Source organism: Malus sylvestris, chromosome 15 (assembly GCF_916048215.2).
Source record: "Malus sylvestris chromosome 15, drMalSylv7.2, whole genome shotgun sequence".
NCBI classification, from domain to species: Eukaryota; Viridiplantae; Streptophyta; class Magnoliopsida; order Rosales; family Rosaceae; genus Malus; species Malus sylvestris.
Window position 1 is genome coordinate 6198035 of NC_062274.1, and position 18405 is coordinate 6216439.

Below are 18405 nucleotides of genomic sequence, written 5' to 3' on the forward strand. Positions count from 1 at the left end.
TTCCTTGTTTTTTCCTAACATTTTGGTGTTTTTCAACATGTTTTGTAGATTTAGACCTACCAAGTTTTGGTTTAGAGGGGCTAGGAATTAGGTTTTATGTCCTCAATCTCTATTTCTCTTTTGTTTTCTTTCTTCTTTATTATGTGGGGTAAAATTTATGTCCCTGATTAGAAACTTGTTTTTTTTTAATATTATTTCCTTAGCTCGTAATTAAGTACGAAAAGTAAAAACAATAAAAATATAATTTTTACCAATAAGCTCGCAAAAGCTATGTTATAACTCTTGAGTTTTGAAGAATCTTGTTAGCATTCGTTCGTTGAGAAATTTATGACCGTAAACTTGTTTCAGAGAACGTCGAAGGAAGCTGGGATCCTCCTCTGCAGACTGCCGTGGATTGAACACAAATTCTCTCTTGGTCATGATACTAACGAGTGACCAAGAAATGTATGGTCACTTACTTTTGGATTTCATATTAATGGTGAAAAATATATGGACGTGCTTTACTATTTTAATTTCAACTCTTAATATCAAAATCAAGAATGCATATGACCATGAATCATTGGTCACCAAATAACTAAAAGAACAAGAGTCTACCATTGAACAAACCGCGGTAACTAGCACTGCAGATATAATTTTGTGTGTTTTTCATTTGGTACGTATTATTTTTACACATACCTTACGCCTCTATATACATATGTCAAAGCACTTTAGCCAAATTAAAATCATATGTTAGGAATAACTATTCAAGGATTTATAATTCTTGACCAAATATTCTACAAACATTCTCAACTCTGAAATCTAAAACTAATTTCATTCAGCATAGAAGACCACATTTGTGTTTCTTTACACAGATATACATAAAACAAGACATCTTGTATGTGCACCTATATGAATTAACACCAGCACGCAACCCCCCGCTGCTCCCCGCTCCCTGAGCCCGCCAACCTTCATATCGTAACTTGAGGTTTTTTAACTAGTTCCAGTCTGCCACGGTCCTATGGAAGCTGAGATAGCTTGGACATCCTGCCGTGCAGCAATTGTTTGTAGGAAAAAAGACTAAGGTTATATAACTCCAAATGGTTTCAATCCCTGCCGCAACCACCTAATTTAGCATCCTCATCCTGCAACCACAAATGAATGGAAAGCTATGTTATAACTATGGAGTTTTTCGGAAACTTGTTAGCATTCTTTGAGAAATTTCTGACCGTACTTTCAGAGAATGTCAAAGGATGCTCCTCCTCTGCCGTCTCTCTTTGATCAGACCAGCCTGTGAAACCAGTCTCAGTTTTTGAGTTTCGCCTACTAGATTCCTCAAGTGAGCTCTCATTGTGTATTTCTTGGTACAAGTGTTTCAATATGAAAAGGGCAGTATCATAATCCCTCCAATAGTTTCTGCACAACAAGACTCAGTTAAGCTTTTAAATGAAAACGAGGAACATTCTGGTAGCAGATAAAGGCAAGAAGAGCTGAATTAATATGGTCGTTAAACAATTGCAAGAAAAATCTCAGCAACTAAATAAACAAATATGGCTTAGGCATACACGACAATTTGCGTCAACAGTTTACAGTAGTAATAGTTCACTTGATAACAAATGATGGATAACAATTCTAATTGCATGTATGAGGAAACATTTGAAGTGAGTACGTACGTATGTGCCCCAATTGCAGAAAGATACGGATGTTCAAATGTCTTATCCTGCATGATCAACAAAAAATCTCACTGAGGAATCAAAGAAATGAGCTGGTACTAATGGCATAAGGTCAGTAATTGTTATGTGTCTGAGTAAAAGTAACAAGGCTATAAGGCAAGCAGTTGCAGGCATATTTTTGAAAGGAAAATAAATGAGACTCAGGTATGCACAGGTACGAGTGTGCACAAGTGTGAATTCTTGTGTGTCTGTGTATGTCTGTGGAGTGAATGAGGTAGTGGGCATATGTACGCACTTGAAGCACATGATCAATCCGCCCTTCTTCACTTCCTGTTACTCTTTCCATCATACCAGAGCCATATGATCTCTCTTCCATTTCTGGGGCTGTTTCTGCTGCTTCTACCATGTAACAAAATTAATAAATATAAGAAATATGTAGGAGCTTTATGAAAGATGTGACGGAAAAGAAACTGTATTGAATTATGTTTTCATATTTAGGGCCTAGGGTCGTTTATACTTCCAAACCCCAGACTGTTCTTTCTTTTTTCTATATGAAAACAAGATCACTACAGAGGACCACTTTTGTTAAAAATTTGTTCTCTGATATCCGTATCATTAAGAAGAGGAGGATACAGAGTGAAGGGTCAAAAGACAAAATATACTACCTTCTAGGCTGTCTGCATTTCTTGACTGGCAAACTGTCAGCACTTTAATCTGTGTTCAAACGTATAACAAAACCTTGATATTAGAATAACTTCTAACATAATATAGGAACCAAAGCATGGAGGGTTTCAATTCAAACCACTCATCCTTGCAGAGTCTCATATTACGATTTTTTTTTTTTTTTTTGTCGCAACTTGAACTTATAAATAAGAGGTCGCACTTGGTGCGATGGCAAGTGCCTTCGCCCATAACGGTAGGTCTCGGGTTCGAGACTTGGGAGCAGCCTCTCCATAAAATGGGGTAAGGCTAGCCGACATTCACCTCTCCCAGACCCTGCGTAAAGCGGGAGCCTTGTGCACTGGGTACGACCTTTTAACTTGAACTTATAAATAACCTATAAGTTGACACTCAACCTTGAAACTTAAAAAACTAATTTGGACAGAGAAAGGGGATTCACATATTCAAAGTTCAAAACCCTAGTTTACTTAAAAGAGTATCTTAACGTACATACAATTAGTATAGATGCAGCTGATGTACGCCTATAACAGATTAGAAAGTTATATCAACTTCTAGGAGTCTAACCACGCCCACCTTTACGAAGTTTAGACGATCCATCATTGCTTGAGAACGAGCAGCTAAATCTTCAGTAAATTCCTGCATCACAGCAGTGCACGAGTGTGAGAGAGAGAGAGAGAGAGAGAACGCGTGCGTGTGTGGGTGGGGGAGGGCGGAAGAGAGAGAGCTAAGGTAGGCGATCCACAATCATGTATGTTAAAAATGCTTTACCTGAAATCCAATATGCAACCTCTTTCCACCTTTGTGATAGGGTATGATAACAGGTCGCTTGCTGAGGTATTCTTTACACACAAGTGGTTCTATCCTGCATTTCAATATGAAAAAAGTTCTATCATGTGCTGTGCTCCTAGATCAACAAACAAGACAACACGAAAAGATAAAGCAATACGAGCGATAAACATAAAGTTGTTATATGTATATATAAGAATTTCCAGATTATATCATTAAATATTTTGCACTTTCAGCAAACTAAGTGGAATCTATTCAACAAAAGGTATCATGTCATGCACCGTATGCACCACATCCCTCAGAGAAATGATGCGGTAATTCTTCAACTCAAATTGGATTTCATATTAAATACTAGCATCACGAGAGCTGGATTGCAACAGACCTATATGCAACGGGATCAAAGGGATGAAATATATTGAACATCTGCCGACAGGCTGGCATCTCCTCACTTATATTTTCCTCTTCCCAATATTCTGTCCCCTTTCCTGAAAATGAAATGATACCATATATTAAATTCAGATTTAGGTCTCACATCAAAAGCAAAAACAAGCATATCTGAAAATAAATCTCCTGGCAGATCTTAAATTTATTGAAGAGGGAAAGATATACAAAGTGAGTAGACAAATGCACAAAGCAACAAAACACCTTAAACACGGATCCCCACCAGCATACCGATATGCAGTAGAAAAATGACATGTATTATTTCAATTACAGAAAAAACCCACTCAGCAGAATCAGCGCAGATGTCACCAAACACCAATAGACATGGTAACAAAATTAAATTGTTAAGAGCCCAATATAACTGGACACAGCATGCATGTGCCTTGAAATTGTATAAGCATACAAGAGCATCAAAAGATCCTTCATAGAGAAAATTTAGGAATTTGGGTGATCCAACTGCAAAGAATGAAAAGCATCAACATGCAAAGCATATTAACACATAATCATCGATCATTACCAATCCCAATACGAATATTACGAAGGGCAAGAAAAACCCCAAGGGGTGATCCAACTGCAAAGAATGTATCAACCTGAAATATGAAGATTTACAATTAATGAGTGGCGAAATCCAAAACAAACTATTTCTCCTGTTTGCATTCATAGAAATATGAAAGAATCCAAGCCGTATTTTTTTAGATACAAAAATTCAAAATTTTAATTTGGCAAATGCTACTGTCAAAATGGAAGAAGGATATACAACAAATGGACAACTTTCTTGCACCTTGAATTCAAGTTTTGTGTATGTGATATAAGGGGTATAATTCTTGGGTGAACCATCTTGTGCAACAGGCAATTCCACAGAAATGGGTTGCTTTGCCACAGTTGCAGGAACCTCTTCATTTTCTGTTCAGATTTTATATATGGACGCATAAGAGCTCCTTTTATACACTGAAAACAAAAAATTAAATGAAAAAAAACAATAAAATCCACATATCATAGAGCACCTTGATGCAATCCTGGACTATGATCTCTATCACCACATTTGGCTTCCAATTCTGATATTTTGGACTTGAGTGAATCAATCTGAAAATAGAGAATTCATTGAATATATGCATTTTATATAAATGGTGCCCACAAAAGGCTAGGCAGAACAGCCTATCCAATTATATATTCTCACCTCTTCCCTCAGCAATTTGACTACTTGGTCTTTATTGCTCGTTTCTTCGCATACTTTTTCTACCACATCATCAGCACCATCAACCCGGACTCCACAGTTTATGGTTCTGGTTTCATCCAACCCATCGCATTTAAGCATGTCATTTGATTTGCAAACTGATTCATTAACATATTTATCACCATGTGGTTGTTTCGAGTCCATAGACCTTGCAACAAATTCATTAGAATCTGATGTGTTGCGACCAACAACATTCAAGGCATCTTCAGCATTTCCATCCTCATGTATCAAAAGAGTTGGTTGCGCACTCATATTGCCGTCATGAATTGAACCCATTGTGTCATCAGTTTGATTGTTTACAAAGGCAATTGCATCTCCCAAATTAGTTGGAGTGTTGTACGTAGATTGATTATCAGGAGAAGATTTTCCATCTCTAGCATGTTCTTTGAACGCCCAATCCATTGGAAATGGGGAGGACAAATTCTCCTGATGACAAAGGATATCATAGGAGAGGACACTTCCCAAAGAATGACCATATATGGAAACCTATACGGATGTGAGATGAAAGCACTCAGTTTAAATATAAACTTATATGGACAAAGTGTGACTAAAGAAAATAGTAAAATGCTTTTTAACCGCATACCTTTCCATCATAACCTGGATTCCTCCGAAGAAATTTCAAATATAACAGATTTAATTGGTTGGATACCTGTTGGGAAAAATTGTGTGCAATTAAGATGCCATTCACATCCAAGAATGCAAAAGAATTGGAAAAGTGAAATCATCCCAACAGTATCATAAAAGTAGACACAGAAATTTAAAGAATAAGTATGCACTACCGAGTTGATGATGTCCTGACAATATATGGGACTCATGTAGTATAACACATCATGAACAGTTGCACTCAGCATGACACGTAAACCCTTAACACCATCTAAAGTGCATTTTTCGACTGCAGTTTCACCACTAAGCTTCAAACCTTTTCTCCACTGAAATCAAAATATCAATCAGTTTGTAAAAGCAATGAAACAAAAAAAAAAAAAAAAAGGAAAGAAAAATGAGTAATGAAAACGTGAAGATGAGGAAGAAACAAAACCAAATTATTTGTTTGAAAAGGAAACATATAAATCCAAAATGACATTAAACAGAGGCACACAAAATATCAGAACAGAATGCAGCACACACTGCAGTCTGCAACAAATCAGCCACCTTAGCTAATTTTTCTTCATGTAAAGAAGTATTGTCATATCATGGTATCTCCCAGTGATCGCCAAATTCAAATTCATGTTTCTAAAATCTCCATAATATTTCAAATTATACATTCCAGGGAAGTGAGGAGCCTAACAAGCTTTAATGTAAGAAGATTTTTATTTCTATTCTTTTGACAAGAAACAGATTTTTTATTAACGGGAAGACTTACAAAAAGTTGATAAGGAATCCACCAACAAAGATTAAATCTAAAGGACTAGACCAGACCTCTTAAATAGAAGTAATTTAAATAGACCAGACTGTTAAAGTAAGGAGATGATTAGCAAGTCATATTTAAGGAAAAGAATGATGACCACGAAATATTTTTACTCTAGGAAACGAATGTTCAACCATATTTAAGGAGAAGAATGGTGATCATCATTATGATAGACAACCACGTCCAACACTGTGGGTACTCTCTTACCTCCCTGTATATAATACTCAAACGACACAAGCTAGTTTCACCAGCATCACAGGAGTGGTGATCCATTTTATTTCATAAAGTATGAAACAGAAGAGTTTTGCGATAATTAAAAAAAAAAGTAGAAAGAAAATGGGATGAATAGCATACAAAAGAGATTGCTTACCTGGCATGGGATAAAAAGAACCCTTTGAGAATCACGTTGGTGTGAAGTAAGGTGTGTTTCGGCAAGACTTGCTGTTATAAGGTGAAAATTAGCAACATCATCAACTAAATTTGATTTCTCCAATCTTTGACCAATTCCATGAACCATGAACACAAGGTGTCGAACAGGAACCTAAATCAAATATGCAACGTCAATCTTATCACTTTCAAAAAAATAAAAAACTTAAATGAAAGGAAATCTTAATGCTGCAAACAGACGGTTTTTGGAAAACAAAAATTATGGACTCTGGAGAATCTCAAACATAAGTTTTGGACGAATTAGATTTTGGGTTTCTTTCAGTTACGCCAGTTATATATCAGAGCAACCACCCTTCACTTTCCTAGCAAAATTATTATCATACATTTGTCACCTTGAAACCGAGTATCGAAACCAAAAAGGTATAGATTAACCTTCAAAAAATCTAATAGGCAAAAGGCAGGATTTATCCTAAAAGCATGGGCCACAAGATCTTCTTGTTCGTGAACAGCCTTAAAGATTGACATTATAAAGAACTTGTTACCAACTAGTCACTAAGAGCTGGAAGAAGACATTGGGCATGGAAGAACACGTTGGTACAAGTTGTATGAAGGAAGGAATATATGAAAATAATAAGTACAAAACTAAAAACAACATTTTTATTTGATATGTTAAAATGCATACCTGCGAGCAATAATCATCCATTTCCTCCTCCTTCTGCTGGCGCAATTCATTCTATAATAGAAAATGATTGTGAGAAAGATGATAATTTATTCTTTTTTGTTTAATTTTAATGCTCAAACAAGACTTTCTTATGCTGAAAATAATTGAAATTCTCATGTTAGAAATCATAACAGAACCGGACAAATAAGACAACTCTGGGGGTGAAGCGGACATACAGTTAAGAAACCAATGACAATTGTTTAAGTGCTAACACTAGAGATTTGAATGTAACCGCCCAACCAAACCAAACCCATCGAGACATGCAATGCCACATGAAACCTACTATCATTGTAGCAACTAATTGTTCCTGTTGTTTTTGTTGTCCTTTCCCTTTCCTCTAGTTATCATTATTACACCTAAAAGACTATGATAAAAATTAAAATCTAGGAGCAAAATACCACGCGTACCTTGCTTAAATGGTTTCAGTAAAGCTGAGAAGCAAGTTTCTTTTTCTGTTTAAAAGTTAAAAATTATCTGAAATTTACAAATACACCAGCTAGTGACTAGATGCAGACTTCCACCAAACTTCAGATCATCCTTTTCCATCTTCAAACATCCATTAGAATCCAAAGCATAGACACCATCAGATTAAGATGATATGACGGAAAAGTTCACATAGCAACAAGTATAATTTCACGAGTACCAAAAAGAAACAACAAATCCGGCATCAATGACAAACTTGCTCAAATAAATTCCAAAAATTTGACTCACCACAACCGAAAAAGGTAAAATGTTGAAAAACAAAGGTATTGAAGGCAGTGTCAGAACTTATCCCATCAAAGAATTTATCAAATAGATACCTGTGTGGGTTTCGGAGAGTGCGATGTGGAATATCCACGCCTTAATTTCATGCCATTTCCACCTAACGTAATGACACTAGAAAAACCAGAAGCATCTATATTTAGCCAAGCCTCCCAAGTGTTATCTTCTCCTGTGAAAAGCGCATGCAGTCCCTAAAAGTACATCCCCAGGATGTGTTTAAGAATACAATAATAAAATTATAAAATGTCTTTTCCAAATAGCAATACACATACAGGTGTAGAGCCTTGCAATTCAACTCGAGCTGCAAAAAGTCCAGAGGGCTGAAACGTTCTCCGGTGCCAAACCTGGAGAGAAAAAGTCCAACTTCACCAACATGTGCTTATACCGTGTATACCAAAAGAGATTTAGAACATGAGTCCAAACAGAAGAGCACATGTACAAGAGGCAGACTGAAGCAGTCTTAAAAATCATTCCATAAATCTACATTTTGGTATGTTTTGAACATAAAAACAATCCTCTGAATCAACATAAAGTAAGGGGAGTTATCAAACTTTCTGACACAGAATCTGGATAAAGGTTACCAAATAGACAATGATCAGGATATGCACACTCCAACTAATCAGATACATGATTGTTTAAAGTCACCCATATTAATACTGAAGCTAACCTGATTACGATATGCAACCTCTAATTGTTCAGAAACATCTTCACGAAGTGGGAGCCAATCGGCCCCTTTACAAGCAAACCAGTGACCTCTTAACACACGCAGGTTTTCTCCATCCCAATAGACAGGGAAAGAATGCCGCTTCACTAAATCTACCTGCAGCAATTACATGACTATGTCAACTCAAATCAATCATGCCTTTATCCAGAAAATAGTTGGAGTCGGGTCATTTCACTTGATACACTTCAGACTAGTAACCAACGAAGTATCTTACGATGCTAACATCATGAGATTTTTACTGAAAATCATACAAAATTTTCCCTGCATCAACTCAAATGGATTCATCAACAACGAACTTAAGAGAACATCAAGAAAGACTTGCCAACGCATGCAAAGGAGTTGATTGGTACTGGATAGCTACATTTTCAGGCCCACATGTATTTCTCTACTCTTTACACTGACAATGAAAACCTTGAAAAAAGAAGGCTTACCTCATAAAGCCCTCCCTTAACAGGGACACCAACTCTTTCTTCATCCACTTGATCTAACTCAACCGACCGACCCCTCTCTAAAGAAAATGAACTCTGCCGCGGAGCCACCTTCTTACTTGAACTAGGCCGCTCTTTCGGGCCTTCGCTACATTCTGCGTACTCCTTCCACCACCAAGAAAGCAACTCTTCCTCCCTCTGCATGCATGCAAATCCAACCCTCAAGTAATTAGACCAATTCAAACACAAATAACGCAACTTTATCACTTAACAAACCAAACCCACCTGCAAAAACGATGCCTCAATTGCTAGAGAGTCCCTCATACCGAACCGAAAATACTCCCCTTTCCCCACCATCTCACTCTTTGGGACTGAAGCAGCCATCCCTGCACAATCACAGAAGCAGAAAATTGCCAATTGTGAATTGAGAAGTAAAAACGCACACTAGAACTCAAAACTCCAATGCTCTTGAGATTCGAATTACCATTCTCCGCCAATGGGACTTTGCAAAAGTACCACCGGACATCGCCGCCGTCGGACGGGCTTCTAGTCTGAGCCAAATACTTCTTGTGTCCCTTACAATGTCCAATCTCATCCTCCAATCTCGCGATATTACTCGGCGTGTTCTTCAGCAAATCCGGAAACGTTTCTTCCGCCACACGCTTCGCCTCCGAATCCGCCATGCCCAACAACAAAGCTCTCCCCTCTTTTCAAATCCCCAACTCAAAGACTCCCCTTTTTCAATTCATCCCAAAACCCTAATCGCCGGCGCCGGAAACGCGATCAGAAACAGCGGAAGTGGGCCGGGATTTTGGAGTGGAATTGGGAATTAGAGAGTTTGTGGGAGCCGGAGGAGCGCGAGGAAGTGGAATGCAAAACCGAAATGGTTGCTCCAATTTCAAAGTGGGAACGTGGAAAAATCATGACCGAGAAGGTGCGGAGGGAAGGAGAGGGGGTTGTTGTTCGGAAGAAGAACGACCGTTCGGTCGGTGTTGAATGGCAGGTGGATTGCAACGACTGCACCACCGTTACAAATGGCGGATGCGTGCCTTTCTCTTTCTTTCCTGTATTTTTTTTCATATTTTTTACTCGATTTCTCCTTCGGCAAGAAAGCCCAGTGATGGGCCCTTGGCAAGTATCCAATTGGACTTATTGGCCCAGCATTTTTTATTTTTTCTTATTTATTTCTTCTTATTTATTTCTTCTCTCTCATGTCTACTTGCTAAAGTTAATTACGTCGCTTTAGTGAACGTTTCGTGATCACATGCTACATACTTGTATTCATCGAATTGAATTGCATTCACCATCAATTATGTTAACTTTTATAACTGTTGTCACTGTTATTCTAAATTCACAATTTGTCACTTTTTTTTTGGTAAAGACCATGAAGTGTCGGCACATCCGATGGATGAGACTAATCTTCATTTGATGTTCGGCTTGCCCCTTGCCACAAAGTGCTTTCATTTGGTTTCGGCCCTTGCCAGAAAGGTGGCAATTTGCCACTCGCACCACACCTTGTGGTTACACACTCTTAAAAGTTAAGGAGAATGGACTTGGGACATGAAAAAATTGAGGCATGAAACAACCACTAAACTTCATACGATACTTTTGTGATTATATCTTCTTTCTCTTGAGCCATAGTAACCAAGTAAAACTAGGAATGAGAGTTTGAACTGGTTAAATAGCGATTTGAGTCATAATCGTTTGGTTCTTGATTTTTTCACTTACAACTCTAACCAATTTTAATACATCAATACTCTAACTGGTAACATGAGTCTCATTACCTTCTTATCGCCTCTCTTCCGATGTTTCCTCCAAATATAACAAAATTAATTAAATTGAACCGAAATTCCTCTATTTTCTAAATTATTGTAACAGTTTCGAATCTCCCCCTTCCCCTTAATAATAATAAATTAAAAAATAAATAAATTGAGCCGAAAACAAACCAATACACTTTGTTATGATGCAAAATACATACTACCATATCAATAAGGAATATAATTTTAATGACGAGCAAAGCGGACCGAACCAAACAGTAAAATAAAGAGGGCCTAACAGCCCATAGGTAAAGTATTGAAAAGGGCCCAAAAGGCCCAATACACCCTAACCCTAAAAATTGTTTTGGGTGGTTGAATGTTAAAATATCTAAGGGCCCCACTCTATATAAGGCCTTAAAACCCTTTCATCACACTCAGAGACACAGTCGTATCCGCTCCGATCAAGTCCCTCCATAGCTCCCACCCACTCAAAACTCTAACCCTCACATTCATCCCAAACCCTAGATTCGCCAAAACCCAACCGGACTAATCAAGTGCCTTATGGCGGAGGAGGAGGTTGTGGTAGCCGCGGAGAGCCCTATGCCGTCGGATCACAAGCGCAAGCTCGAGGATTTGGAGCCTAAAGCAGCACCGGAAATAGTTGAGCTCGACTCCAACGGTCCCGATGACGCGAATGCAGAGCCTGATTGCACCGAAGAAGTCGATGTATCGCCGTCCGATGAATCAGAAGCGAAGAGGCCTCGCCTTGATGACAAGCCCGACGGAATAGGTAATTTTGCTGTTGATTTTGAATTCTAGGGTTTTTCTCATCTCTTTTGGGTGTGAATTTGTTGCGAGTTCTTCTTGTTTTTAGCTGACATTCGTTGTTTATTTATTTATTTAGTAATTAGGTCTCTTTTTTTTGCTATTTTTTAGATTATAATCTTTTTTGGGTAAAATATAGTCAGAATTTGTAAAATGAGGTAATTTAGGGCTTGTTTGGATGTACTTTTAAAATGGATGAATGCACTTTTAGAGAAAATTTTATGGATTCCAAATACTTTCTGCAAGAAGCACCAGTTAGAAAGTGCTTTTTTAGGATTTACTTGTATTTTTACTAAGGATTATTTCCAAAAACATTTTCACCAAAAGCGCTTTCAGTCATTTTAAAAATACGTCCAAACAAGGTCGTAATTGTTCTTGAGGATTGGTTTGCACCAAAAAAAAAAAGGATTTTTGTACCCTTTTTTTTAATGTGGCATCTTCCTTGATGATAACAGCTAGTGAGAATGGCCACCAAGAGGAGAAGGTAGATGAGCCCAAAAAGGAGAATGAGGATCAGCCAAGTGTAGATAGCGGTGACTTGGAGGTCCCCCAACCTGCGTCTGTGGAAGTTACCGAAGCAGTGACCGACGAGCAAAAGTCTGAAGTTAATGAACTACAGAATGGCATGAATAGTGAGCCGAGTGACACCCAAAATCATGCTGAGAATTCTGTGGCGGAAAAAGCTGAGGAACCCTCTCAAGGGGAGTCTCAACCACACTATGCAGAGGAACCTCAGCAAGGTGATGCTTACTCTGCGCAACAAGAACAGCCTTCTGTGAGTGAGACTGTGACGCACAAAATGGAGGTTCCTAATAATAAGGTCTGCTGCTTATATTCATATTATGTAACTGGGAGCTCTGAGCTCCAGTTGGTTCAAATTCCACCTATGACTTATTTGGAATTCATTTGTAAATATTAGTCGGAAAGAAAAAAGTGGCCTAAAGTATTGTATAAAAATGTGCAGGTTGGGGTTTTAATTGGCAAGTCGGGGGATACTATACGGTACTTGCAATACAATTCTGGAGCAAAGATTCAAATCACAAGGGATTCCGATGCAGATCCATATTCTGCAACCAGGCCAGTGGAGATAATAGGAACTTTGGATAATATAAGCAAAGCAGAGAAACTGATAAATGCCGTTATTGCCGAGGTTTTTTGCTCTCGCTGACTTTCTTGTTCTGCTTTCCAAGAATTTTGTTCGTCGTTTGTGTTTTCACAGTTGGAGTCTGGAGTTTTTTTTTTTTCAAGCTGAATAAGGTTTACGCTCTTTTTTTTTTCAGGCTGATGCAGGGGGTTCTCCTTCTTTGGTTGCTAGAGGCGTTGCTACTGCACTGGCTGTTGCAGCAGCAGAACAAATTCAGATTCAAGTTCCGAATGAGAAGGTGATTGCCTTTGCTTCCATGTTTACATGGCATGTGCCTTTGCATTCCATAATACTTTATAAAAGTCCGAACTTTTCTTCTGCCAGGTTGGTTTGATAATTGGCAGAGGTGGAGAGACCATTAAAGGTCTGCAGACCCGATCAGGGGCACGCATCCAGGTAGTTGATATTGTATGCCTTGCCTTTATGCATGGGAACAGAATGGTGCACTTTTTTCTGACTGCAATGTGTCCTTACTGGCCGGACCTTTTTCCTGTCATTTAGTTGATACCCCAACATCTTCCGGAGGGGGATGAATCTAAAGAAAGGACTGTCCGAGTTACTGGTGATAAGAAGCAGATTGAAGTTGCAAGAGAATTGATAAAGGAAGTTATGAATCAGGTTATTTTTTGACCTACTCCTTGAAATATTTTTCTTTTGGGTTTTTAATTTGTGATTGCTTATACAGAGGTTGTTACTTTTGTGGTTATTATATTTTGTGCGAACGGTATTGTGGTTGCTACTGTGGTTTCTTCTTCATTGGACCATTGTCACTGTATGCTGGTTGAGTTGTTTTGTTTCTTATACCTATTTCTGATCTCATACACGTCATATTCTATGCTACAAATGATTGGATGCATTTCTTTTTTAATTCTATTTGACATGTGCCGGCTTAATGGTTGTCCCCACTTAGTTGATATGTCGTCAACCATATCCTATGCTCGTCAAGATTTAAGATAGACAAGTGTTCTTATTTAGATGTCTTGAGTAAAAATGAACTGAGGTATTTGGATGTTTTGATTATTGTCTATTGTTTTTTAAGACGCCGATAAACAAGTACAATTACATATTTGTATTGTATGTCCTATTCAATTGTCAAGTAGTTTTCTCAGAAGGCCGGTTAAATAGAAATTCTGCATATTTTGACATTGAGCAACATAATTTTATGGTTATGTTATGATTAGATGTCCAATGAAATATATTTGCATGCCTGTGACAACTTTTGGTCCATTTGAGGAAAGAATTATTACCATATTTTTCCATGGGAATGAGAGCATGACCTTTTGCCCCCAAGAGTTTGCAATATTGATGAATGAACCATGCCAACGTCACTTAATTGCTGTTAGGAAGATCATGTATTCAATCAAAGATGCCGGTTGCCATGATTTATTTGTGTTGAAGGTGCCGATTTCGAATTGGTTGGCTTTAAAAATGCAGATTTGGCTATTGCATTTTCCATGGGGTCAGCATTGCCTAGACAACCACTATTCACTGTCATCCACCGAAGAAAGGTATCAGGCATTTAATTTCGCGATTGCAGGATGTTTATAGTTGGTAAGATTGCTTTGAGATCTGAAAGTTGAAAATCCTAATTCAGCAAGACTATATTGCATTAGCCTTAGTGCACATAAGCACCTCCAGTATTCTATGCATGACACGTCCCTGGAAAAAAATTGATATTCCTGGTGACTTGATGTTTAAAAAGAATCTGTATGAAACCCATAGTCTAAGAGTTAGCGTTTGACCTATGCTAATGCACTCAAACATGTGGTACATGTCTTCTGATATGCATCAATTAAGGTATAGGCATTTCTTAGGCTAGGGTCAATTCTATAATAAAACATTAGCGTACGTCTATTACTTGTTACCTATTTGAATCAACTTGATCTGATGCTGAAGCATGTAGCACACATACGTCAAGTAGAATTAACATACTTCTCAAAGAGTTGAAATCAACATGATGTTTCTTGCTTGATACTTTGAATGCCTGATGTGCCTGTAATTCAATGTTGTGGCTTTGCTAGAAATTCATTCTTCATTGCATTTTAGATGATGCCTTAAAAATTGGAGTCATCAATATCAGCTAATTTTCTTTGCTGCATATTGACTGGGGAGAACAAAAAAAGAAAGGGCTGTCATTACTCTAAAGCAGTGAGAGAATTTTAGCAGCACTTGGTTATCTCTGCTATTTGAGTTTGGAAGGATTGTTATAGGGTTAACTCAAGCATAGAAAACCAGATTTGTGACTGTTGCATTAGATATCAACTTTGTGTTGTATCCGAGTACGGCGAGTAGTTTACTTTTTGACTGGGAAATGATACATGGATGACTTTGCCGAGGCACCTGGACATGAGTTTGATTCTTAGCATGTCAACATATATATTTTTTGTTTGTTTGATAAGACAGGGACTGTGATAGCCGGATAAATATAGAAATACGCTGAGTATACGTTTTGTTGAACATACTTTCTACGAGTTTGATGGCCTACTATTTATTTTAGCAACCCTTTAAAGTAGTTTGTATCCATTTAGGGAACAGTTCTCTGCTATGTGTAGTCTCAGACATTATTTTCTGGTATGGTTTGTTAATGGCAATTTCACATTGTATCTCTTGCTATAGTAGCCCTTGTTCCTTGTATCCATTCATTGCATTCAGTCAAGACAATGCACAGGAGCCCCTCAAGTTTAAAGAACGCGAGATGTGGCTAGAAGAGCAACTTCTGTATTTATTTTCTTAATTAATTGTAGATTTGTTGTTTATATGTACTAATTAATGCATTTTGTGATTTGATTTGAATAGACTGTGAGGCCATCAGCTCTCTCCAGTGGTTTTAATCATCAGGGTTATCGCCCCCATGGACCAGGTGGTTCCCAATGGGCTCCGCGAGGGCCTCATCTACCTCAGCCATCTTCGTATGATTATCCGCAACGAGGACCTTATCCATCCCATAATCCTCAGTACCCTCCTGCTTATGGGGGTTATCCTCAACATATGGGTCCAAGAAGTGGCTATGGTTCTGGTTGGGAGCAAAGGCCACCTTCTAGCATGCCACATGGTGGTGGTTATAATTACTATGGTGGACAAGTAGCTGATGCCCCAGTATCTGCCCAACATTCTGCTCCCGTTCCTTCTCATGCTCCTGGCCCATCTCCTAACCCTGCAATGGGTGCACCGTCCCAAGCAAATTACAATTATGGGCAGCCACATGGTCCAGATTATGGTCATCCGGCACCTTATTCCCAGGCTGCACCTCCTCAGCATAACTATGGGCATGGATACGAAGAACCAAAATATGATAATCATGCTCCAACGCAGCACCCTTATGCAGGATATGCACCTTCCCAGCAATATCCACAAACTGGAGCTCATCCAGGTTATGGTCCACAGCAGCATTACAGCAAGCCACCACCATACGGCATGCCATCACAAGCTCCAACTCCTCAGTCTTATGGCCCTCCTAGGGCTAATCAACCAGGAGATGCAGTTTATCAGGGTTCTGCACCACCTCACTCATATGGTCCGAATGTTCTAGCTCAACAGTCATATCCATATGCATCCAGTGGACCTGCTCAGCAGACGTATCCTGCATATGGTTCTGCACCAGCTGCTGATGGGTACAGTCAGCCACCACCCGCTTCTGGCTCAGGTTATCCACAACAAGGCGGGCAACCTGTTAGCTATGGCCAGCCTGGTGCACAGCAGGCAGCTGGCGGCTATGGACAGGCAGCTCCTACTGCAGGGTACGCACAATACCCATCTTCTCAACAAGGTTACGCTGAGCAGGCTGCTCCAAATGCAGCAGGTTACGGGTACCAGGGGTCTCAAGACCCTGGATATGGAGCTGCCCCTGCAGCATCATATGGTGCACCAGCGGCTGCGCAGCCAGGTTATACTCAATCGGCAGCTCAACAAAATTATGATCAGTCAATCCCCCAGTCCGCCGGTTATGGAGCTGCACCACCAGCTGCATCAGCTGGTTATGGGAAGACGGTGTCTCCTCAGCCTGGTTATCCCCAGTACGACTCGAGCCAAATGTATGCTGCTGCACCTCGTTGAATATTAGACTAATCTTGTTTCTTTTGTCATAATTTCATGTTGTTGTTTGATGCCAGACTCCTTTTCCCAGTCGTAGTTAGGCCTAATCAGACTGGATCGCCGAACTTTTGCGCTTACTGTGTTTCTATTGATGTAATGCAGCGCTAATGCTTTATTAAATTGTGAACCTTAACGAGGAATGAGAACGAAAATCGTCCCTGTATGTGAATTTCTTTTTCATTATTTTTTCACGAGTCCTTTTGCTCGAAATGCTTTTATTGTAAGCATGTTGATATTTTATCTACAAATTCAAGTGCTTTTTGAAGAAGTACTTTGTAGGTGTTTCTTCAAAATGCATTTCTATACCATCAAAAGCGTTTTTAGTGGTCAGGAATCAGTTTGAGTCATTCCATAAACAATTTCAAACTGGCTGAACGCCTTTGATAGCGCTTGGTCGAAGAAATTAAAAGTGCTTGTAAAAAAAGCAAACCTAAAGAATTAATTCCACTTTTTATTTATGATTAACACAGCATACGTAATCACCATAAGTTTGGAGGGTAACTTGCATGGTATTGGAACACCATCATTGAAGTTTTTTTTGTGAACGGTACGATGCCAGATGTAGAAAACATTTACACATTTTGTTTAGTGCAAGATGTTACGGTTGAAGAATATTTCGCGCCACAATAACAAAATACTTGTGCCACGACAATTTTTACGGAACTTGTAAAAAGGAAAAGAAAATAAATAGGATGGTGGTTAAAAAGAAAAGAAAATTAGAAAAAAGGCGTAGGTAGGGTTTAACGTTTATAGATTCGAGGTGGAGGTGGGGGTGGTGGTGGGCTGTGTGACTGTTGACTGTCTAACAAATGGCAGAGGCTTTCAGGCAGCTCCCTCTCTCTCTTTCTCTCTCTCTCTCATTGAGGAGAGAGTCATTTGCGTTGCAAGCAAATGCAAAGAGAAAAGACGGTGAAGGGAAAAGAGAGTATCTTGTAGGATACGCAACAGAAGTTACAGAAGTGGTGGCCTGAATCCTGTGTCGAGACTGACACCTCACCATCTTCTTCCAACTCATTTATTATCTTACTCCATGTCGTCACGTGCCAGTTGCCTCCATCCAATTCCAATTTCACATTCCTTCCCTCGTTCCCTCCTTCCCTCCCTCCCATATTCTATTCCACAAAAAGAAAAATGGTAGAAATAATCCCTCAATTTTTACTCAATTAAAATAATAGTCCTTCAACTAAAAATGTATAACCATTAGTCCCTTAATTTTTCAAAACGTGCAGCTATGGTCATCTCTTCAACTCTGTTAAAACTTCTGTCAAAATGCATGAGGCTGAATCGAGGGACAAATATGGAAAACCAAATGAGAAAAATTGTAGCAATAGTCTCTCAACTTTAACCCAATTGGATAAATGATCCCTCA

At 38.8% G+C, this 18405-nt stretch overlaps 2 protein-coding genes across 6 annotated transcripts; one reads left to right on the forward strand and one right to left on the reverse strand.

The window, feature by feature from the left end:
* Positions 1 to 729: 729 nt before the first annotated feature.
* On the reverse strand, positions 730 to 10285 carry LOC126601338 (phospholipase SGR2-like). Of its 4 annotated transcripts, XM_050268027.1 has the most exons (22): positions 9703 to 10284; positions 9504 to 9604; positions 9222 to 9416; positions 8734 to 8886; positions 8339 to 8410; positions 8105 to 8257; positions 7266 to 7316; positions 6567 to 6737; positions 5571 to 5720; positions 5375 to 5440; positions 4735 to 5277; positions 4562 to 4640; positions 4339 to 4460; positions 4075 to 4147; positions 3499 to 3601; positions 3099 to 3192; positions 2904 to 2966; positions 2315 to 2363; positions 1945 to 2048; positions 1650 to 1696; positions 1211 to 1392; positions 730 to 1121 (listed from the first exon to the last, which is right to left on the reverse strand). In XM_050268027.1, exons 1-22 carry the CDS (start codon positions 9899 to 9901, stop codon positions 1117 to 1119), a joined length of 2775 nt encoding a protein of 924 aa, XP_050123984.1. In that variant the 5' UTR covers positions 9902 to 10284; the 3' UTR covers positions 730 to 1116. The 4 variants fall into 4 exon arrangements, with proteins under 4 accessions (XP_050123984.1, XP_050123983.1, XP_050123982.1 ...); XM_050268026.1 differs by having other exon boundaries at positions 730 to 1392; positions 1945 to 2042; positions 9703 to 10285; XM_050268025.1 differs by having other exon boundaries at positions 730 to 1392; positions 1945 to 2045; positions 9703 to 10285.
* A 1114-nt stretch (positions 10286 to 11399) lies between these two features.
* Positions 11400 to 17219, forward strand: LOC126601341 (uncharacterized). Of its 2 annotated transcripts, none has more exons than XM_050268029.1 (7): positions 11400 to 11765; positions 12256 to 12620; positions 12765 to 12950; positions 13081 to 13182; positions 13269 to 13343; positions 13446 to 13562; positions 15741 to 17219. In XM_050268029.1, the coding sequence occupies exons 1-7, from the start codon at positions 11537 to 11539 to the stop codon at positions 16995 to 16997; spliced, it is 2331 nt and encodes a 776-aa protein (XP_050123986.1). In that variant the 5' UTR covers positions 11400 to 11536; the 3' UTR covers positions 16998 to 17219. The 2 variants fall into 2 exon arrangements, with proteins under 2 accessions (XP_050123986.1, XP_050123987.1); XM_050268030.1 differs by having other exon boundaries at positions 13269 to 13340.
* Positions 17220 to 18405: the final 1186 nt, after the last annotated feature.